The following is a 24,675-nucleotide window of genomic DNA, read 5'->3' as shown; positions in this document are numbered from 1 at the left end:
ATAAATATCATATTATCTACAGTACAGGATTGAGGTTTGTGGGCCCTGAATAAAACAGCCACTGTGTAGGATCTCTCCAATGTATGACAGTTGCTTCTGGATACCAAAAGCATCTATATCAAAAATCAATGTAATTTAAACACATCAAAACAGGCTTATGTTAAAATTTATGATATTTAGCGCTTACATGTTTACCATACTTGTTACACTATCTAGCTCAATGCTGCAATTCGATAAAAATGCACATTATTTGTCTTATGCGTTATATATCGTCACCTGGTAAGAAGTATTAAATACATTTAAAAAAACTGATGAATTAACCTTCTTTTCTTTAAGTTCACTTTGTCAGCCTCACCTTTAAAATGTTAAATCATATCAGTTGACGAAATGTCTGATGTTTATGTAACCCAATAATGTAAGTTATGTAACATTGTTAAACTTATTTGCCTACTTGCCAGCATGCATTGCATTAAGTAGGGTTGAAGTCAACCAAAAACAATCTTCAATGTTTCCACTGAAACATTACCTGCTCTTCAACAATAACTACATCAGCCAAAGTGCACTCTACCTAGTGGTCTTACTAATCAAAATAAATTATGATAACACAGTCTGACCCATCTAGATGCCGAATGTCCTTGGGCAAGATGCTGAACCCCGAATAGAATAACAAAGTGCTGCGAATAGATGCATTGTATGAATGTGTGTGTGAATGGGTTAATGTAAAACTGTACTGTAAAGCGTTTTGAGTGGTCATCAAGACTAGAACTAAAATACAAAACAATTTACCAAAACCATTTACCATTTATAATTTTGTAAGTATTAGCTGCATATTAAAATAATTTCACCAAATATATTGCCAGTTCTGATATGCTTGTGTTCAAAGCATCAAAGCTGAAACTCAGAAATGATAGAGCATCTTAACACAGAAAGGTTATCCCACTGTTTCTAGATGATGTGTCATGTTGGTTGTTGAGCTGTGATATGAAAAGTTTTACTCTCACCAACAATTTGTTTCATTACAAAATGCAACCGCACATTTCACCTCTGTTATCCATTGCTTAGACAACTCTGAGGTAATGCTTAGTAAATGTTTAATAAATTAAATCTAGTTATTAGGTAGGGCCAGTTCAAATTGTTGAACCCCCATCTTTTCAAAGGTGCTCTGTCTCTCTCCCCAATGTAAAAACTACATGAATCCTTGGAGGTTAACGATATAAAGCGTGTGACCAATAAGAATTTGGTTGGACTAGAAAATGCACCAATCAACCAGTTGAAAATGAGATGAAAGTTCAAGCATTAAGGTTAAATTCTTTAGAAATTGTTGTTTAACTTAAATCAAAAACTTTTTAGGGAAACACCGAATGGTTATGGTGCATATTCCTCAAGCAGTCCCTGATATGACGCCTGGGTATCTGGACCATTTACCGTGCATCTCACAATCCCTCTCACCCCATTTTCTGTCTCGTATTCAAAAATGTACAGATAGATCTGTACTTAGACACTTCCTGCAGCCATCAAAAGTTGTAACATGGGTATGGGTGAAAATAATAACTGATTTAAATGGATCCTGTATTTGAAACCTGCCTCTCCCTTGTGTTGCATAACTCGGGACAGGACATACAGATCCTATTCAACCACATATCAATCAGTGCCTGGCTCACGCAAATTCGAGTTACACAGGAGAGTAATGAAGCCACTTTAGCTCATGTGCATCACCCCTTTAGAATGGAAGATGATGTAGGTACGTCATGTGTCCAGAGATTTACTGGTGTGTTAGTGAAAATATAAATTAAGGTCTAGTAAATGTCTTTGAATGAGCTAGATTAGAAAAATGAATGTAAACTAAATTTAGTTTCAGATTCTTTTAAAAAAAGTTGATTCTTACCTGAGTGGAGATTTGGTCAGGTGAGGAAATGGACAAAAATGATTGCTAGACCTACATTCAACAGCATCACAAGAGCCACCAAGATGGAGTTAGGGCCCTGTGGAAAACACAAGAAAAGTTTACATTATGTCCTCTGAATACATTTGCATATAAGTACATCGAACCCCTTCAGGAAACTGACATAAGAAATACGTCTTTATTCAATATGTATTTACTGATAACATTTACATATTTTATTTTACAAACTTAGAAAATAAGAAAAGATTTAAGAACATTTGTGGCATGTTCAAAAGGGGCAAAAAGTCTAAGAACTTCATTAACTTGTTAGACTCTGACTCATTAGGACTTGAGAGGCAGGTCAAGAACTGTTATTAGCATTTGTCAAGTGCTTCACTGTGCAAATTGTCATTTAGAAATTATATTTAAGGGAAACTGTGGAGGTCAAGATAAGATCTGGAAGACCAACAAGATAAATCTGCAGGTCTGCTGGACAGAAAGACAAACCCAACACAACTGCAGTCACCTCATCGCAAAAGTCAATTTCCGAAGTCTGCAGAGCGACATCTCGATACACCAGTGTGGTTTAAGAAACAGGTGCTGTGAACAGATGAAGCTAAAACTGAGCTTTCTGACCAGGAACCCACAGACATCAATAATAAGATTGGGTTACTAACTACTGAATTTAGCCATTCAGAGGCAGACTTGATTTTGTGATTCAAAAAATTTACTGCTACAGAGCACAACTGCACAAGCTTTAGGTCATGAACTGATGATTAGACATTCTCCTTCAGGATTTTCCGGTGGAGAGCAGGATTGGTTCCATCAATGAGCGCATGTCATTCAGGTCCTGAAGCAACAAAGCAGCAGCAACCCCTCACACCTGACCCTTGGTATGACGTCTTTATTGTGGAATGCTGAGCAATCCAAAAATACTTTCTCAGGCCTGGGTGTGACCAGTAACAGTGAACTCACTTACCAATTAAATTTGGTTAACTGCTTGATTTAGAGACTGAGATGGTTATTACCTTCATGTTGGGCCAAGTAGATTTGGATACAGAGGTAGATTGTACAACTCACCTAGCTCTGTCAGAGCCACCATCACAGAACTGCACTAAATGTACCTGTCTCCTTGCACTGTGTACCCTGTAAAATACTCCGCTCCATATACTGGAACACTTACTTCACATCATATGTGATATGTGTTATTATAAACAATATAGATACTATATATCATTCTACAATAATATGGTCTTTTGCACACTGTCTACATATTCTTACCCTCATAGTATATTATATTATCTATTGTATAGCCGAATACGTATATTTATACCTCTACTATATATCATATCATATTATATCATACTCTTTGTATATTCTTTGTATATAATATTTATACATGTGTACATGTTATTATTATTATATTTACTATTATTATATATACTGTTGCTGCCATTATTACGATATACTGATATTATACTGGTAGAATTACTATCATATATAAATATATATATTATGTTATATTATATACTATATATACTGTACTATTTGTATATACTGTCTAACAATAACATTACCATCATATCATCAGTACTATTACCATCATCTTGCCACTGCACCTTATCTACCTATTTATCTTGTGTTCCTGTTTTTTTATTCTTTCTACCTCAATATTTTTTATTTTATTCTATTGTATTGTATTTTATTGTATTCAAATATACCTGCTGCTATGACGACTTAATTTCCCTTCGGGGATGAATAAAGTAATCTATCTATCTAACTATCTATAACTTTTTTTCCTTCAATAAATGAAATCATCATTTAAAAGCTAAATTTAGTTTTTACTTGGCTTATATAACATTTAACAGGGGGAAAATACTTTTTCATAACACTGTATGGGAACAGAGGTTGTTTAGGTTGCTTTTTTTTTATAAACTGCCAGTTTGTAGAAACTAATCTCAGTCTTAATTGATATCACAAGGTCCCAACACTGAGAGGTTAGGTAGCCTACTTCCTGAGTGGCTCTATTTTACAAGCTTTCCAGTCCATGTGCCATGAGGGAGCAGCTGGGGATTGATGGAAAAAACTAATTAGAATCTAAATCAAACATTACGGTAATCTAACTCACCGATTCTTCCTCTACAATTTCAGGAGCTATTTCCATGCTGGCTTTCTTGGTTTCTGCAAGGCTCCTTGGTTTGGTTGATTCCAGTCTTTTTGGCTTGAGAGGTTCTGTTGCTTTGGTGCTCTCTTTTGGGGGAGCTGGTGAAGGACAATGGGCTGGCAGAGATTTTAGTGCTGGTGTCTGAATCTGTTTGGCAGGTGGTGGAAACTGAGCAAGGCTTGATGGGTGAAGGTCATCCTCTACACCAATTGGATCTTCGGGTGGTGGACTCTTGACATCTGCCTTGACATAGTAACCATGGTACTGGGAGTGAATCTGCCCATTGCTGGGGCAAATGCTGGCTGCTGTGGCAACAGCTGGTTTGACTACTGTAGGAGCCTCCTGTTGCCTTACTTCCTGTCTTAGAGAAAGTTTTGATGCAGCTTTTGTTAAGCCTGCCGAGTAGAGGGAAGGAAAAGAGAAGAGAGCTAGTTAAGCAAAGAAGCAGTAGGGGAGAGCGGGGTAATGTGAGACTTTTTTTTACATTTGCTCCCCTCTACGTGAGCTAAAATGATATATCAGTAAAATGTACACATTTCACATTAATTCAGGATGTTTCCCAGCAATGGAAATTATCAGAGTGTCGTCAGGACAAAGGGCGGTGAAAATATGATTGCTTTTTTAAAAGTGGTCTTGTGTCTCACTCTACCCCTAAGCTGGGGTAAAGTGAAACAGACCAGATAAATCAAGGGGTTAAAGTGAGCCACTTTTTCCACTTCAAAACTACCATAACAACACATGTTGTAATAGTTAAAATTCTGACAGCTAGATTGACAACCACACATTCCAAAGCTAATATCGGACTAGTAACAGAATCATGGGGATTGGTCAATTAAGCACATTTATGATTATTATTATTCATGTGATCTCTTGCCCACCCTAGCTTACCTGCACATTGTTTCTCTGTCCAATTGGCAGGGACAGGGATATTGTTTTTCTCTGCGTATTCAAATGCAAGTTCACGGCACTTAACTGGAGCAAGGCCATGGAACTGGTCAGCTAGTTGTTTCAAGTGTTTGGCAAGCTCCTCCTCCATCTCATCTGTGAATATTCTCTTTGCCTCAGCTACTTCGACCCAGGCTACAGATTTTACTTCCCCTTTCTCTTTTTTCTTTATGAATCTTTTGAGGGTTGTCTTGTCAATATTTATATCCCTTCAAGCTTTTCTTAAGGAATTCTTTCTTTGCATGACCTCAGCGGCTGCACCCTCCATCTCTGCGAGATGTGTCTGGCCCCAGGTTGTCTTCCTGGTGTAGCTACTTGGCATGATGGCTTTCTACAATGTTTATGACATTACAAATAAAACATATGTAAAGTAATATTACACTAAAATATGTTTAAGACAAACTTAACTTGTGCTTCATGTCTCACTTTACCCCACAGCATTTGTCTCACTTTACTCCACAGCCACCATTTTAGAAAAAACAACATCTCTCAGCAACTCTGGTTGCATGATCACATGGTGAAGTTCATCAACATGTATGATATAAGTTTTTCTACCTGAATCAATTTGTTTTGACACAGCAGTTGATTAAACAAAGCAATACAAATTACTTTTACATGCAAAAAACACATTTTTGTGAAAAAACATACTTACCACAGCACCAGCACCAACTTCTCCTTCATGGCAAGGAGGGAATGGGAGGGGTTTGAAAATATAATAGTCATATGACCACAAATGTGTTCTGTTGCCTAGATACAGGGGCTGTCTCACATTACCTGATGTCTCACATTACCCCGCTCTCCCCTACATGTATTTGTTGTGTTGTCCGTTAATCCACCTACGATTCTCCTGATTGTCAGACTCTTCCATTGCGTATAGTGTTGCTGTTTGCACCGACACGTATGCCAAGTGTACGTGAGTGATCACGTCATCTGCATTTGCAATATGGAATGTTAGTATGAACAGGGATTAAAACTGATTCGGAACCATATTTTCAACTCCAAATGTAGTAGTATGGATAGAACTTAAGCTCTTTCGGAGAAACAGCCCCACCCCCTGCAGTACAACCCAAACTGTCTGAAGGAGAGGTATTGCAGGTCGTTCCGTGCAATTCCAATATCATACATGTGCAATACTGTGCAATACTGCTACGCTGTTTATATTTTGTTTACATTGTATATAGTTACATTTTCTATAATTCCTTTTGTATATAATATATGTTTTACTTATTTATGACCTTTACTAAGTGTCTATTCTACTATTCCATTTTTGGAACTGTTACATCCCATTAAGGGACTAATAATAGACTGTCTTGACTTCACATCGGTGGTTATGTGTGTACTGCTGTTAGGAGGAAGTTGATTGTCTGTAGTTGATCAGATATTTGGGGATTGGATTTTTCTTTTTTTGGACTGATGATAAGGACTATGAAACTAACAGTGAGTAAGTGACTGATAAGACCCAATCAGGAAGAGAGCGTAGGCACTATTATTTCCAATGTTATCTGGTGTAGTGTGGACATCAGATGCAAATCAAACAAAATATCAGTGTGGACGTTGCCTATATCTATAAAGGCAGTGTGCTTAAAGCATCCCATTAGTCCCTACACAGGAGTCCTTCAGCTACAGTACTGTAGTACTGTCAGTTGTCCTCAGAGCCCAGACACATGTTTTACAGTATCACTCACCAGGTTGCCACCTAACATTTTTCTGCTGCTATTATTGTGACTGCCAAACAATTTAGCCACACCTCTAGTATGATAACACACAACACAATGTGCAACAGATCTTCGAGGCACTGACACTAAATATAAATTCTTTACATTTACAACAACCCAAGTTCCTCACCTGCTGTCAAAGACTCAGCTGCAGGGGTTTTGTTCTCTTTCCCAGCAGGCTTTGCAGGGATGGTGTTCTTACTGCTATAAAAGGTCTTCTTGACAACAGCCGGTGAAGGAGTGGGACTGGGGCCTGGGCTCGGAGATGGAGACTGGTTGGGTGTGGTTCCTTTCCGGTAGAAATGGGGGCTCCCTGATGGAGATTTTTCTTTCTTTTCTGCCACCGGAACCTCTTTCACCTCTACTGGCTCATTGTACTTCTGTCGTATGTAGTCAGGGCCTGGAATATATGAGAGAAGAATTACTAAAGCAGGTTATTTCTGACAAAGAGCTCAGCATTTAAGGATGATTCTGTTTTTTTACACATTTTCTTTTTGTGTTTATATGTATCAAGACTACCTGATTGAAAACGATGTGCTCATCAAAGTAGATTTGGGAACAAGGTATCATTGTTACAACAAAGTCCGAATGTCCAGAAAAATGTGCAGTCAGATGATCAGACAGATTGTAAACAAAGTAAATGTACAGGTTATTAATAATCTAAACCATTCTGAGGGTGAACACACCAGAAATGTCAGTAATAATTCCTTATGTCACAGGAAAACTCTGAACACAATTGCTTGTAGTACAGTGGGTCAGACTAGGACAGGGAAATCTTTCTGTAGACCAATTGTTTAGATCATAATGTTACTGTCACATGCATTTTATCATCTGAATAAATTCAGATGACATTGAGGTTTACCCATACGCACCTGTCTATCTCAGTAGCATAAAAAAAAAGAAATACAATATTATATTCTTCATCACAATTTAACATTGCTTTTAAAACAGTATTTTTGCTGATTGTTGATGATGGATTAATAAGCTTTTTATGCTCATTGACCTGCACTCAATCTAATATAAATGTTAAAAGGAGTTTTTTCACAAATTTCTAAAAAATTAAAGACTGAAATCACTTATTTACAAAAAGTATTAAGACGTATAATTCAATACTTTGTAGAAGCCCCTTAGGCAGCAGGTACAGTTTCCAGTCAAAGGGCAATTCTATAAAAGATTTGCAGTTCCTGATTGGATGGAAAGGGTCTATCAACGGATATCCTCAGTCGTACTTCATTTCAGTGAAACTGTAGACATGTGACTGAGGTACTTCCTCCCATTGATACTTTGGAGGAAGGTCATAGTATTAACAGACAGCATGGCGTGGTGTCATACATTAATTGCCAGGCTAGTTCGAAGTTTCCATCTCTGTATGCAACAGTTCAAAGGCTGCTTTTTGGTCCAAAGTTCCAAGTCCAAAGGTGTGGTCCTGTGGGCATTTATCTTCTGGGACTGCAGATTGAAGCTGCACATCTGCTGTCAAAGGGAGGCCCCTACTCTGACGAAGGGGCTTGCACCTGCAAATGGTGGGGTCACATTCATCAGGTGGAGGAAGACCTCTTTGGCACAGTGGAAAACACTCTCTGTTCCCTGCTATCATTGACTCATGGCCCCTGTGGACACTCTGTCCTTTTCATGGCCTTGTGTGAGGCTGTGTGCACATCCCCTACTTCATCTACTGCAGGCCTTCCTAAATAGGGGAGTTTACTGCATCCTCATGTTCTCTTGATGGCGCTGAATTCCCAATAGCCACAAAGACTGTGGATGGCTGAGTTCCTTGCATCGTGCCTCTTCCATTTAGGAGGGATATGCTATCCCAGGTACAAGGCAAGATGTGGTAACGAGACTCCAAAACCCTGAAACATCATGTATAATCTTGTGCATCAAAGATCTTGGCTACGAATTTTTTCTTCAGATAGAGGCTTTTTATCCTCTACCATTTGTTTCCGTAGAGGCTGAGAGGCTTCACAACTTGTCTCCTGTGAGAGCCTTCAGGTTTTATGTGGACGGCACTAGGCACTGCATTCATGTTAAGTAGGGACGGGAATCTGCAGGGACCCCCATACAATATGTATTGCGATTCTGTGGGTATTGCGATTCGCTAAGTATTGCGATTCGATATTACGAATTTCTTGCGTTTTGTTTTTTAAAAGTGTGAACCATGGAAAACAGTTGAATCCTTCATTTTAATACACCACAGTCAAATTCACTTTACACGTTTTATTTCAAATATTAAGCCAATAGAGAAAATAAATAATTGTGCCCTATTATTGTATAATGTCAACTGCACACAAACTGACAGATTGAAAAATGTATGCCACTTAGGCTACTTTTAAACAATAAATAAAAGGTAAATTAAATTAAATGAATAAAAGTTTACTTAAAACATAAACTTTGAAATAAAAAGTAGGCTATGCTTCACTGTTGTTTGCATGTAGACTAGGCAAAGCTACTGCTTGAATATGTTTAGATTACTGTGTAAAAACAAGAGCTGGTCAACATGCTCTGGGTTGAGGTTGGTCCCCCCCCTGTATAAAACCAATAAATATATCGGGGGGGGGGTTTAAATAAAATAAAAATTTGAAGCCTACCTAGGTATTGAGCTCATTCCCGTCACCATTGTTTTTTTCTGATGAAAGTTACAGAAGAGCATATATGCAGACTTTTTCCTGGACGAAAATTAGGCAGGGTTGGTATAATTCGGTAATAGTGATCAAGTAGTCCGCTTAGAGTGTTTAATTTGGGTCTTCACACATGTTTGGATGGTAAAGTTTTTCTCCATGCTATCACTGCTTCAAATGTACCTGGCTGATGGAAGCTTGGGGAGAGCTCTCTGGCCACAGCTCTGGCAATGTCTGAATCCTGACTGGCTGAATATGCAGCCTGATCTGCAGTCTCTGCTTTGGCACGAGCATGGGACGTCCTGCAGAAATACAGAAATATACAAACTCAGCAAGTAACATTGTTACACTATAACACCACTGATGTAGGATTTATAAAATAGGCCGAGATTATTAATCTCACTATATTGCTGCAGTGTTTACTGTAGAGCCCAGTAATAGCTGACCATTACAAGTGAATGCTGTGTACAGTAAGCGTTGCAACAAGAACTTCTATTAATTTTTAAGAACACAATAAAATACTGTCACTTAAAAAACAAAAAAACTTCTAAGACCGAGTGAAGTTTACTTTCTTATTTTTATAGCATTTTATGCTAGGCTATAAGCTTCTGAAACAGACAACTGTACAACATCCAAGGGCCTCCAGTGCAACTGAGTGTTGAGCTGACTGTGCTGTCAGGAGAGGAGCTAGGATTTTATAACTGAGCATTGACCAGGAGGCTCACGTTGACTCCTTCTGGCTGTCAGGAAAGTCATGTTTACAATTCAGTCACACATGATGACTACAATGGCATACCACCACTAAGGCAAGTGGAACAATACAAGTGAATAAGGCATTTATCAAATATTTTCCAGTCTGTATTTCCCACTCACAATTTAGAAGTCAAAAATGTGCTCCGTTCAAATGTCTACAACGGATTACACCCATTCAATATTTTAATGTAAAGAATTTATAATAAAATTCACACATAACTAACCCAGGGCCATAACAGAAACAAAACTAAGGCAGCCCCATTTCCAAGGTTAGTTGTGTCAACTACACAGTTCAGATTGTTCTCAACACTGATCAACGGAAATCAGAACACTACACAACTGACTGACTGCCTGACTCTCCTTGTGTAGCTGGGGCAGTGTCAGACAATTTTCCTGTATGCTTCCTCCTCCCTGGCCTTTTTCAGACAGGCACTTACTTTTGACGCACTCACTACACACACACTCACCTACTCTCTTGACCTATCTCTATGTTTCCTCACTTTGTTCCTACTTTCTCTCTACTTCGCCCAGATGATGGGACAAGTGATGCAAGCTGAAAGCTCTGACCAATGTTGACTATCTTCGATACAACAAGCAAAGACTGTATCTCCATTTCCTAAATTCAAACAACCACTCTCACTACACTGGACTGTCTGAGCATTTAATAATGTCTCAATCCAAGCATGCACATGCAATGCAATGTGTCAAGTGCTAATGAATAGTGAAAAGGGTTGCTGGCTAACATAATAATACATGAAACCATTATCAAATGTTCATAAATGACAATCTGCATACATCATACAAACACTGTTGGACCTAGAGATGTTTCTTCCAACCATCTTCACAACAGGGAAGACTAATGGAGACTGTGGGTGTTTTTACACCAATGGTTTGTTTGACCTGTTCTAACTCAGTTATTCGGTTTTCTCTTGGTTAGGTTTCTTTTAAAATAGAAAAAATACAAGCAAACCATAACGCATCAGGACAAACCATGTGAGACAATGAGATGTGTCTAGGGTTGGAGAAACACAGAAAATACAGGTAAAGATACATCATTCCAACAGGAGCCTCTAAGCTCAAAACTGCAGAGAAAATGTGCTAGTTGGGTCAGATCAAGGCTGGATCGAGTTCCTTCCACAAGCGAACCACAGTTTGTATGAGACCAGACCAAGACCACCTACTCCAATGGATCTTAAGGTGGTTATTTTAGTCCACACTGTGTGATGACTGTGTTCACAACTGCACCACAAAATTTAATAAAGGGGTAAAATGAATGACTCTGGTTTAACTGTGTCTTACAAACAGAAAAAAGAGAAAAAACAGACTCTGCTGCAGATGTGTTCATCTGCGTAGCAGCTACAGTAGAATGAGCTCTCTTACATGTCCACATAAAAACAAAAACTTTTCCTGCTGCAAACCAGTAACATAATTTAGTTTTTACCATGATATATACTGTGTATACATATACTGTACTACAGCCATGATATCACCAGAGCTGACGCCTCAGAAATCAACTGCTGTTGATGAGGAACTGCTTCACAAAAGTATCATGATGTAAACTATTATTTGAAACTAAGCAAAAAAGAAACAAGGGAAAATCCCCTAGAACATTTTATGTTAGCTCACTAAGTAAGTTGATTCTATATGAGCCTCTTCAAGTAAGTCTTGGTGGCAGATCCCTTACGGGGGAATTCTGGTATATTACAACAACAACTTTTAACAGTTATAAGCGCATCGCACTCAAGACATCACTACAACAAAGTCTCCAACAGGAAAAGAAACCTGATTATCTAAACCACTTTTTAATAGGTCAAACTCAACGTCCACAGTTATTCTCACTCATGCACAGGAGAACTGTTTTTACAATGATGTTGTTTCAATGTTGTTGTTTCAAGAGTCCATTTTGTATTCGAAATTTTCCCAAATATTCTCACCCCTTACTTTCTGTAAGGTCTCTACAGCACCCCTAATATAAAAGCAGAAAAGTTACAAAAACTGAGTTCAATGCAAAATAAAAAACAGGTAAAATGGGATTTAGTTGTGGTGTCCTATTTTACAAAGGGAATTTTACCTGGAGATGGCAATCTCCACTTTGGTCTTGGCGATGGCTGCTGCTCTCACTGCTCCTTCGACAGCTCGATCCACCTTCTGTTTGGTCTTGGCGTTCTTCAGTGGGATCAGCTGCTTCTTTATGCCCCTGGCCAGCACGTTGTTCTTATACTTCCCTTCTTCCTTGGTGCCATTAGGGAAGATGGTGCAGCCATAGCCATGGCGCTTATTGTTCAACCACTCACCTTCATACTTCATGCCGTTAGAGCGCTCAGAGACACCAAAGCCGCTGCGCTTGTCGTTCTTCCACTCGCCCATGTAGGACTCAGTGGTGAGGGCATCCACATTGTCCTCCTGAGTTAGGTAATCATCGCCCAGCTCTCCGTCTCCAAAGCTTATAGTGGAGTTGGCGTCACTTGAACTGATGCGGCTCATGGTGGTGTCACTGTGTGCTGAGCTACGCTTACTGGAAATCGACGAGCGCGAGTCTGATTTTCGCAGTCGCTGAAGGCTGCCGAAGAGGGAGCCACGTCGGAAAAGACTCTTCTTCTTCTCAGAACCTTCGCAATCTGAGTGGAAGTTGAGTACGAAGCCACCACGTGTGCCAGCAGGGCTGTCAGACAGGCTGTCACGCAATACTGTGCCATTACTCTGCTCACTGCGGAGGGAAGCCAGCGAGGTTCTGAGAGGAGAGCGGATGACAGAGGCCATACCATATGGGACACTTTGACGTACACCATAGCCATGACGCATTCCACCAGTCCACTGACCCTGATAAGTACCTACAAGGACAGCATGTGGGAGAGAAAAAGAAAGACCATGAGTGAACAGTCAAATACAGAAATACAGAAATCAGATAAAGCAGTAGATAAAATTATTGTTATTGACAGAGGTCATTGAATATAAGCAAACATGGAATACATGACCGCATGGTTTTTGCTGATGGTTGAATAATCACTGTCAGTTTTCCAGTTTCTCCATAAAATGTTATGGTCTTGGCCTAAATATGTAAAGTGCCTTGAGATAACGTATGTTATGCTATGTATTTAGTGCTATGCAAATAAATGTTATGAGTTGAATAGAAATACTAAGACGAAATATTAAACCGACACAGACATAGCTACAGCTGCAACAATTACTTGGTTTGTCATTACACATAAAACAAAAACTACACATATATATGTATATATAACTGAAATGTTATTGTACATTTACATAAGTATTTAGACAGAGAGGGAGAGAGAAAAATATTAATTCAAGTTCATATTCACTCTGCTTGAGCTAGTATGCTGCTAGAATTCTACTAGTGTCCAAATAAAACAACAGAGTAGTGAACTGGATATTATTGACAGGTGATTTGGATTCAGTGTGTGAAGATGAGCCACTTGTCAGGGCTACAGAGAAACAACAAAAAGTGAGTGCTCAATATGCGATGAGGGTTGATAGTGAAAGAAAGATTGAGGACAAAGAGGTGTGATCACTTCTCTCTATCACCAATCAGGATACAAAAACGTGAGAGCCTACCAGTAGTACTAAGACAAGGTGAGATGGAGGTTACCTGGGTGTAACGCCAGCTCTATAAGAACAGTATGTGTGCAGTCCACCATCAGTCAGTACCACCAAGTGAATATATGAATGTAAATTCCAGTTACTGTGGGGATGCTTTCAAACCTTAATAAGGCCAGATTATGTGTTATACTACAGTTGCGTATTTAGCTAGTAACATCAACACAGGAAATCTTGAAACCCATATTATAGAGCATCTACAGAAGTCATTAACAATTTGTGTCTAATAGAAATCCAGCTTCGGAGTTTATGTTCTCTGCAGTGGGTCGGTGTAATGGGGACAAAATAAATGCAACAATATCCTCAGACAGTGAAGCATATCCTCAAGTTGGCCTGAACAAAGACTAATTTACTTAAGCTAATGTAGTCATACATGTAGTGACAGGTGACAGATTGGTATGTCAAGGTCTGTCTGAAGAAAATTAAAAATTTTGGTCAGTACCACTATGATATACGGGGTCATCAGTGAATTTTCAGTGAAGAAAATTTTGGATGAACAAATGAGACTATTGTGGGCCGCCTGAGTCAAGGTAATTAATGCTATATTAATGCTGCTACTATCATCCAGGCGAGACATCTATAAAAATCCCAATCTGAAGTAGAAACCCTAATCTCAGAGTTATGATACTATGAAATTGTTTTAAAACCCTCTTATGTCACGTAGCCTGCATTAAGATGTCTAAAATCCGTTAAGGTCAACCAGGGCCGTGAACAGATAAGTGGTCCTTTTGCTCAAAGGCTAGACCTAGGATGGGTTGTTGCTTTGGAAGAGCCCACAGACCACCTTAGGTTAGCAACTACAAGACATCCATTTTAGAGAATGGTCATGCCAGCCATCTGCAGCCATGCAACGGCCAAATCAAATTAAAAGAGATTTTCAGTCAAGCACCTAAGACTGCACATCATCCTGCTATACGACCCATAATGGTGACAGCTTGGGTCAAACAATCTTCACTCGAACTGCCTATGACCATAAACTTGCCCCATCGGGGAGGACATGAAGTTTCTCCAGATCATGGAAGCTGAGTTCCATCAAGACAGCTGGAACAGCTGGATGGGACAGCTGCCTTTCAGTTCGCAGAGACAGAGACTGCCTAACAATAAGAAACAGGCACACGACCGTTTTGACTCATTATGGCGCACACTGGAAAAAAACGGCCGCAGATGAAAGCCCATTTCCTAGAATTCATGGAAAACATGCTAGACAAAAGACACACTTAGGTTTCCCCACCTCTGACATGAGGATAAGAGTACTGGACTATGGGCAGAAAGTTACGGACATCGGACTGGAAGGTCGCTGGTTCGATTCCTCGCGGTGACAATACAACATACCTGCCGGATCTGTTCTAAAGTCTAAAGAGCACTCTCCCTACCCCCACTGTCTAAGTGCCCCTGAGCAAGGCACCTTACTCCCCCAACATCTGCTCCCCGGGTGCTGTGCATGGCTGCCCACTGCTCTGTGTGTCCTGTGATGTTCACCAGATGGGACCAAAGCAGAAGACAAATTTCCCTACTCTGCATGTTGTGTGATTGTGCATGTGTTTGGGATCAATAAATATATATATCTTATCTTATCTGTTGTTTTTGATTCCAATGCGCCATACTAAAGAGTGTCACTCAAAGAGGTCCTGCTAACAGGCCATGACCTTAATAACAAGCTGCTCGGTGTACTAATGAGGTTCAGGAAGGAACAGGTAGCCATCACTGTTGACATAGAACATAAAAAAGGGGTTTTGAAAAACCCTTATTTTTAGAAAAAGGTAGTTTGAGTTTCCCATTTTTAATTTTTTTAAATATATAACTATATTTCACATATCAACAATCTCTACAACCATTAACAACTGAACAGCTTTAACTTTAACTCTTTGTTCCCACCTTCTCTTGTTCATTAATGTTTTTGGGCAAGTTTTATTAGATATACAGCCCCTGAATTTCCTTAAGTTTCCAATTTTTATATCATGTAATTTGTCATGGCAGTACAATCTCAAATTATGTAAACCCATTAATGGTGGCTTCACGATATGTAAGGGTCAAAGTAAGCCAAGGCTCAGCTGAACACAGTTATTTTTAACTTTATTTAATACACTTCTGTGGTTTCCTGATGGGAAAGGGTATGTCTGTAGTGCAGCTGCAGAGAAATCCCACACTTCACTCTGAATGTTTTCATTGCAATATTTACTTGAACAACGTGTCAGGTGCAGTGTGATTGCAGCAAGGCTACTAGGATTTGAGAAGTAAGCCCATATAATGGACAGTTAAATGGAGTAGATATGCCACGTTAATGGTTATTGATTTTATTGTAAATTAACCCAAAAACTAGATACTGTTTCCAAGGATTCAGTGATATATGCTCTCATGTCAGTCAATGAAAATGTTATGAGCTGTTTGAAGTTGTGACACTCTTTCTATTGCTTTCTACAAAAAAAAAAATTCCCCAAAAAATATATATTCAAGCTGCTGTCAATAGACCAAATTCAAATCCCAAAAAGTAAAGGTTCAGTGTGTACGATTTAGGTGAGAGGGATCTATTGGCAGAAATTGATTATAAAATAATCCTAGTCATGTTTTTTTACTAGTGTGTAGTCAGCATTTATCTTTGGCAACCTCAAGATGGGTCAATTTCAGTGGAGGCAGTAGGAAACAGGACATTGCACCTCTAAGTCCATGGATAATCCAAAAATAACCTTTAAACACAGTTCTGGGAAGTGAAGCTAAGACACACCTGTCCATTCAGTGTCTCTGTGTCTTGGTGCTGGACTGTGTGTCTGTGTCGACTGCTCATCATGAGACTCTGAACTTGGCAACTCACTATTCCTTATAAAAGCCTCTTCACAGCTCTCAAAATGTGTGCTTGGAGATGCACTAAATCAGAGAGGAAATTATTATTTTATTTAATAATTCTTCTGCCATAATTCTATAGATTATTTAGATGTAACTGCTCAATCACTGTACTCAATTTACGTAGTCTGCTTTCTCCTCTTCCTCAATCTGCACAATTCAATTACTGTTTTTTATGTGAAGGGGACGGTTTATAATGTAAACTTCCACCACATACGGCACCTGATCCAGACCAGCCAATAGCTACAGCAAATGTGATCAATGGATGTTTCCACAGTAGAACTTAGTCGGGCGGAGGCAGAGCGAGATATGACAGAGCTGCCTCGCAATTCTCTGTTCTCTATCTAGTCTCTTTTATTCACAATGGAAAAACCCAACAATGATCTGAATATCTTTAATTTATTATCTAGGGCAGCAGGGCTCCATCTGATTGGCCAAATATATTGACATGCAGAGCGTGAATACATAGTACATGGAACACCATTTATCGCAGTTCAAGCAGAGACTTGCGATGCGTTTATTGCACATGTTGATATCGGGATGACATTTCATACATTTTCGAATATATTGTGCAGCTGTAGTTTTCAGTTTACTCTTTTAGTTTTTAATCATTTTTTAACAATAGTTGAGTTAGCAGCCACAACTGTGTTCTTGTCTGAACCTGTATCTCTGTTTGAGCTAGCTATGTGGCTTAGAAGTTGTAGTGTAGTGTAATAGTGTGTAAAATTAACACCTTGTCCAACAATAAGACATGGGTCCAGACCCCGCACAGCTAAATTATTAAAGGCTGTACTGTTAATAAGCTCTGATGTCATCAGTTTGGTTGTCAGAACTGAAAAATTAAGAATATCTATTTCTTATCTATTATTTCCGAACAAATATAATTTAGCACCTTTTATCTAGTCAACTTTAGGCTTGTATTTAACAACATGATAATCTGTAATGTTTATTGGAAGAAGTAGAAGTACTGAATCAATAAGTAGGATCGGTAAGAGTAGTAATCCTACTCTGCCCATCTATATCAAACTAATCAATATTCACACACACACACACACACACACACAGCTTCTCATGTTTGTTTTATGTTCCCTTAATGCTGCTGCACACTAGAGGATTTTCAACTGACATAATGACAGATTTAACCGATTTTTTATCTTATAATTTTCAGAACATACACACTACACTATTTGGCCAGTCATTTAGACCACACACCTGCTGTTTGTAGGAAACAAATTCTCAGTGGCGATTCTCGAAAGGAACTTGCAAGATTCTTCTTATTCTGCTTCAGTTTTTCTTATAGCGGTTGGCAAACAACTTTTAGGTGCATTACCGACACCTTCTAATCTGGAGTGTGGAACACTCGCGTTTCTGAAAGTGACTTCAGACCAAAAACAGACATGGAGGAGGACCGACGTTGAGTGTTCTTTTTGCAGCGATAAACCACATAATAAAAAAAACTATGGATATGTCATAGATGAGAAGGACGAATTGGTTTTGCTATTTTTCAGCGCGAGGTGGAGGTGAGTTGGAAATGTATTAATGTTTTTAGTTGCATCTCTACAAGTACGCAACCTCCGCTTGGTGACGGTTGGTGACAGAACCGATTATTATTGGAACCAATTATCGTAAATATCAAACATGTTTGATGACATGGGGAGGCTCTGACTCAATAGTTAGCATGAAGATTATTTTCTGAACCCCTCACACAGGATTATTTGAGCTGATAATTAGCAGCGACTAACCTCCAATGGGGAACACCACCGCGATTGTCAGAAGGGGCAAATTGGGTCCAAAATTGTCCTGATTAACCTCTAGTGTACAGCAGCCTTTATTGGTGATTAACACACTTTCTTAAATCAATATAAATACAATAACATATGATAATATCAATTTACATAGATAACTACATTGTATGTTGTTAAGGTTCTTAGTTTATGCGCCTTGAATACAATAAGTGAGTGATAAACTGCCCTACCTGTGATTGTTTGTAGAGATGGCAAAACTTTATGGCCTGTAACAATAGTGTTATGTGGCAAAAAGTTAACTCACAGCCTTGTGCATCAAATAATATTTATAAACCATCAATAAATCTAGGGTTCATTGGAATAAAATAAGCTACATGAGCATGAACTGAAATGTAATACGAACCACCATACTTTGTGTACCATTACAGCCCTAACACTTTATAACTCATATAACGCTGTGATTAATTCTGTTGGGAAAAAAAATTCCTGGCTGAATATTTGAGATAAACACAGCTGTTTTTTTTAACTGATATATTGTTCAGCATTACTCTTGAACATGCTGTACCTGATTCTGGCAATTAAAGCTCACCAAAATGACATGCTGCTAGAATACGTGTTTAGGGAGAGGAGTGGGAATGAAAGAGTAAACATTCTCCCTTTTCAAGTCAGTAAACCCTCAAACTAATTTTATAGTTGCCATCTACAGGTGTAAGAGTTGCATCGTGATGCTTTAAAGGGAGATAATAATCACATCCTCAGAGCTGAGAGGGGCATTCACCACAATAAACCATGCTCAGATAATGCTAGCTATGATAACAAGATAATACAAAAAAAGACATTTCATTGAAAGTTCAGAATAGGTACTTTCCAATTAATCTGGTGTCAGGTATCACCTGTTACTGAATATGAAATAAAATGATACAGATATCAGCGCTAATACTCTCACTAAAGTGCCATACTTTACTGTATTCCTGTCACATGACCAAAGGAACATAAGCCTGTAATGTATATCATCGGAAAGTGATATTGGTGGACATGAGGTCAATATTTTAATAAATAAGAAAAGCTGTAAAGACTTTAATCGGTTAATTATGTACTTGAGTTAATGCTATGTAATCATGCTAAAGTTAACATACTTCAGTGAGTAAATCAGTAAGAGTACAGCTATAGCCATACACCTGAACAAAAGTGTGTCTAAGTCTAAAAAATGTATTTTGAGAAACAGCTCCGTGGTCTGGTAAGGAGAGTTCAGCCTCTTGCCCCAATGAATTCAGCTGGAGAATGTGAGAATGTCTATTTTAAAAGTTGGAAGTAACTTGAGACACTGGGAAGTCAGTTGGGTGCAATTGGCTAAAAATAACTGGAGCAGCTATCTTGCCTTGTGAAATAATCCTTTGAAGACATCTGAAAAGCCTCTCGAAAAAATAAATAATAAATTTGTGTAGTCCATAAATATAGTAACATACTGCTTAATGGCATGTTTACCCGAGGTGATCGTGGATTATTATTACATCTTGATTGCTTAGATATACAATATTCCTGCTTGCATATACTACCACTATTGGCAATACCACTATCATGACAATTGCCATTGCCACTCTGTTTGGCCTTTTCCTTGTGCATAGATACTAAATGTATAAACCTTTCCAGTTGGAGAAAGTGTTTTCTCATAAATGTTGTAAATATTATTATGTTGTTGATGCACTCTGCTCCACGCAGCATCTATTGCACATCTGTCGTTCCCGGGAGAGGGATCCCTCACATGTGACTCTGACTGAGGTTTCAACTTTTTTGGTAGCTTTTCTTTCCTTTTGTAGAGGGTTACAAGCAGAGGATGTTACACCTTGATAAGCCCCATGAGGCAAAGTACAAATTGTAAATATGGGCTATACAAATACAATTTTAATATTAAAGATGATGAATTTGCTGCATCAGCGTGTGTAGTCAAGGTAATTTGGTATGGTTCTTCTGCCTTTATGTGAAACCAGGCTCCTGTACTTTCTTACAGGAAAGTGACCACAGCCAGAAAGGGTGTTATTCATGAGTTCACTACACTATTTTTAATCAAAATTCCATGAGTGTATATATTAGTTGACTTAATTGCTGTGTGTCACCCCTATAAACTCCTGCTAATGAACTGAAAACAAATCACTGGACCTGATGTTACTTTGCTGTACTTAACACATTACCTGACAAACTACATCTGCATTGCTTTTTAGGTCACTATTGGAAGCAATGATAAACAGTAATACAAAATCATGATGCACTTGCTAAGAACAATTTGACAGTGAGATGGATATATTCTTGCCACAACAAGGTGCAGGGCAGAACTAAAGATAGAGCGAGTGGGAGAGAGAGAGGCCCCTAATGGTTTCATATAACCAGCAGTGGGTAAAAGTAGCTCCGCATACCCTTTTCTTGTTAGAGAAGGAAGAACACTAATATGATATATGAAGGTGAGAGTACATGTTTTACTCAAGTAAAAGGACTGAACAAAAATGGGTAATGAAAAACAAAATGAAAGGTAGAAGTAAGCTTCTATGTAATTAGGTGAAATTCTAGTATTATTGTGCTTCCTGTAACCCATTAGTCTGGTTAGCTTTCAGTCTGGCACCAGATTTAACGGGAACTTCCATAAAGATAGGGAATTCATGGCAGACAAATGTAAAAAAAGACTGCGGTATAAGATATGATTACGTGTTACGCATGGTGTAAAGCTTGAGATGCAAACATGTTGAATTCTACTTTTCCCATGATGCAACTGGATTACATACTTTGTTGGGTCCTACCTGCCTTGTAAATCCCCATGCCTTGTATATGGTATAAGCAAGTCATGAATTGATATGCCACTAATGCAGACTGTAAGTAAAGGGACCAGTGGACATTGGTTTACAGTACACCATCAAGTCTAAAATCAAAGGGCGGGAAGCGCTTAAGATTTGTGAGACTGATAGAAATTTTGGCTTCATGTATGGTCTGTAATAAGAACAGTGTTACATTGACAAACCTTAACACTCACCACGTGAAAAACATGTAAGGCAAAGAGGACATTTGTAGATGCTAACACAATTAGCACAATGAAGAGAGCTTAAATGTGCTTGGGCTTCTTTCTTTTTTTTTATATTTCACCCTCACTATCTGCCAAAGTTATACAGCTGATCATGGGTATGCCAGACAAACTTCACTTAATGTTAATTTTGTCAAAAATGTTTGTTCTTCTAGTATTTTTTTCTATCCGTCTTATTAACATGTGGTTCTGAATACATTTATCCCAGCTTCCATTTCTTTACACTGTCATGCACCAAAAAAAAATACATGAGATTCTCCGGTCTTGTATAAAATAGCTTCTTAAAGTAGGTTATTCTTTATTATAATGGTCCTATTCTCATTTATAATATAAATTATAATATATCTAGACATGAATTGTATGAGATTGCTTTGTATAGCACCAAATCGAATCCTATTGAAACACATCTTTCTGATTGTATCATTGTATAAGGGAGAGATACGCACCACTATGTGTGAGCAAAAGTCAGAGCCCTGTTCAACACTCTGCACTGTGGATATCATTAACAAGACAAACTGACAGAACTTGACCTGACTCTCAACACACATTTATACTTTTGACTAAATGAGCTAGACTTCTCAACAGCATCAGCATACAAATGTTGTCCTAACAACAGACAATCTGATGTCAGATTAAATAAAGGACATGTTATTAAACACAAATAATCTTATAATGTGAACAGTTTGCTATACTCTGTAAATGAAGACATAGTGGTCGGTATTATACTGTCTACTCTACAAAAACCCAACTCACCAGTGATGCTGAAGACACTGAAGAATGGAGCAGACTATGAAATTTAAAAATGTATAGACTGTAGGCCTACTAATGAAAACTCACTGGGCAGGGAATACCACTGATTTTACTTCAGCTGAGTTTTCAGTGGGAAGTAATTATTCATTTTAATCTATGTATAACTCTAAAACTGAGATTTCCATGTTCCTATTATTATAGTCAAAATTACACCTGTATCACTGCAGCTATCTGCTACTGCTCAAGTTGCTGCAGACAGGGACTATTGTTACTACTATTATATTACTATATATTTAAGTGAAAAACTGAGGGCATCAACACATCAGTCAGCAAGATAAGAGAAAGAACTAGCAAAAAAGAGATTCTGCTGTTTATGCGCTGACATTATATTTTCCTTCATGTCGTGCTTCCTTAACAAATCATACAAGAGTTACTCAGAATAAAAAACAAGTCTTTCTTGAAATAAAGGTGTGCTGTGTAAAGGAAGCACGAGTGTGGGATATTACTACAGATCTAATAAATCATGAGTGAATATGATGACATAGCTGCACAGCTCATAGGGTAAACTGAGCCCCTCCACCTCCTGAACATGGCCAACCACCTGTTGGTGTCAGTCACTTTGTCCAGTTTAACCATCACATGAAACTAACTCTCATAAAACATTACAATAACTGGAACTACATCCACTTTGATGTGCTGGTTCCCCTTCAATGTGTCATTGTTTGCTGACTATTTGTTGTATATTATAAGGTATTCACATCATTAATTGTATTTGTATTATAAATACAATTGAAATACATGTTGATATAGTGTGGTTAATCATTCATAATGCAGGGGTCAAGCTCTGCTACTGATACAACCTAACATTTCACCATCCTGCTACAAACTGAGACTCATAACTATGTCACATATAAGTAACCAGCTGTTGAACAACGATCAATTAGGTCTGCTGAATAAAATGCATGGCACTGAATGGCAGGACGACCACTTCAACCATTTACAAAACATCACACATACCTAGTGCACAGACATTGGATCAAGGGGAAACTAACCATAGCCTAAATAATAATCTGTCCTTCACTATTCATAGTGCACTTTTCAATATGTGGTGTACTGAACCATTTTCATCTGAATGGTTCCAAGCGTGTTTAGAAGAGGTTCTGTGTGTGCGTTATCTGATGTTGATCCATTAGAGGCACAGACTGCTTCAACCCCTGCACTATGCACAGTGGGTATATGGAATGAGTGTCTCAAAGAGTTTTTCAGTTTTACCATATATACTCACACAACTTCTATATAGTCATATCGAACTTCATACTGAGATGTGTGTCACAGCCAGGTCACTTATGTTGGTTTGTGTTCCATTAGGTGAGAATGTGATCCAAATGAAATTTTAGTCAAAGTTCCACAACAGCTATTTCCTGTGTTTCCATCGAGTAAAACCTTAAACATTTGCTTCATTCACAATAATGAGGCATCGACGTGAGGTGGATCAAATTAATCTAGGACAAATTTCCAAAGTGGTTGGATTATATTATTATTATTATATGTCCAAACAGCGACCCAGTCCCCCTCTCACCTCCATCACCGTACGTCTCCACGCCGTAGCCATCCTGCAGTCCGTTACTCCAGGTGCCCTCATACCTGGCCGGTGTGTTCTGGCTCTGCCGGACCCCGTACCGGCCCTTGAACCCGTGAGTCCACTCTCCCCGGTAAATCCACCTCCCTTTGGTCTCTACACCGAGTCCATGGCGCCTGCCCTGCGCCCAGTAGCCCTGGAACACGTTCCCGCTGGGCCAGGTGTACACGCCAACCACTTCGAAGCCGTTGGACCAGGAGCCAGAGTACTCGCCCTGGCCCTTGGGTCCCGTGCACACACCGTGGCCGTGGGCTTTGCCGTCCTCCCAGCCTCCGCAGTATGTGCCGCCATCGTCAAAGTCGAACCGACCGCCCGTCATTCAGAAGGGAGTTGAGAGTGCTACCTGAGGTCTTACAGTGAAATACAGAGTGTGATGGGGGAAGGTTTTGAGAGCGAAGCCCCGGTGAGGAGACGAGCTCTGGGTACAGGTGTGATGTGGCGGGGAGGGACGGCGGCTGCTGGGCGCATCGGCAGAGCGGTGCGGTTCCTCTGAGAGGGGTGAAGGAGCGTTGAGAGGCGGCCGGTCGCTCCGCGGCTGAGCAGCAGACCACTCTCCCCAAACCGTAGTGTCTGCAAAGTTATCCGTGGTCAAACTAAACAAGGCTTCCTGTTTGACTTTCAAAGTAAATGCATGAGACCTACAGACGTAACCCGGATAGGAGAACACCATTGGTTAATTATTTGTAGTATAGAGTATATCTTTAAATTAAAAATACAAATCATTACCTACGTCAATATATCCCCAATACAATGGTTCACTTTCTATATAGGCTATAAAATGCTTGCTTTTAAATTACACAACTTTCCTGATTTTTAATGACTTCTAGCAAACTCAAACAAATTTATTCATAACCTTTTCATTCTTGAAGAGGTTAAGTAGTGATCAGCAATGTCATATATATATATATGCACACACACAACCCCCGTGTTGTTACACAGAGAAT

At 38.9% G+C, this 24,675-nt stretch overlaps 1 protein-coding gene across 1 annotated transcript in view; it reads right to left on the bottom strand.

Annotated features, from left to right (window-relative positions):
- Positions 1-24,300, bottom strand: part of LOC133968216 (junctophilin-1-like) — a 29,610-nt gene extending 5,310 nt beyond the window's left edge. The window contains exons 1-6 of the mRNA XM_062404130.1: positions 23,672-24,300; positions 12,149-12,908; positions 9,508-9,626; positions 6,837-7,106; positions 4,011-4,441; positions 1,886-1,982 (exon numbers count right to left, since the gene is read on the bottom strand). Of these exons, the coding sequence (XP_062260114.1) occupies positions 1,902-1,982; positions 4,011-4,441; positions 6,837-7,106; positions 9,508-9,626; positions 12,149-12,908; positions 23,672-24,050 (2,040 nt within the window). The 5' untranslated portion in view covers positions 24,051-24,300 and the 3' untranslated portion in view covers positions 1,886-1,901. The remainder of the gene's footprint in view (positions 1-1,885; positions 1,983-4,010; positions 4,442-6,836; positions 7,107-9,507; positions 9,627-12,148; positions 12,909-23,671) is intronic.
- Positions 24,301-24,675: the final 375 nt, after the last annotated feature.

Source organism: Platichthys flesus, chromosome 14, assembly GCF_949316205.1.
Source record: "Platichthys flesus chromosome 14, fPlaFle2.1, whole genome shotgun sequence".
Lineage (NCBI taxonomy): Eukaryota > Metazoa > Chordata > Actinopteri > Pleuronectiformes > Pleuronectidae > Platichthys > Platichthys flesus.
The sequence above is the reverse complement of the archived record's forward strand: the minus strand, read 5'-3'. Positions and strand labels throughout refer to the sequence as shown.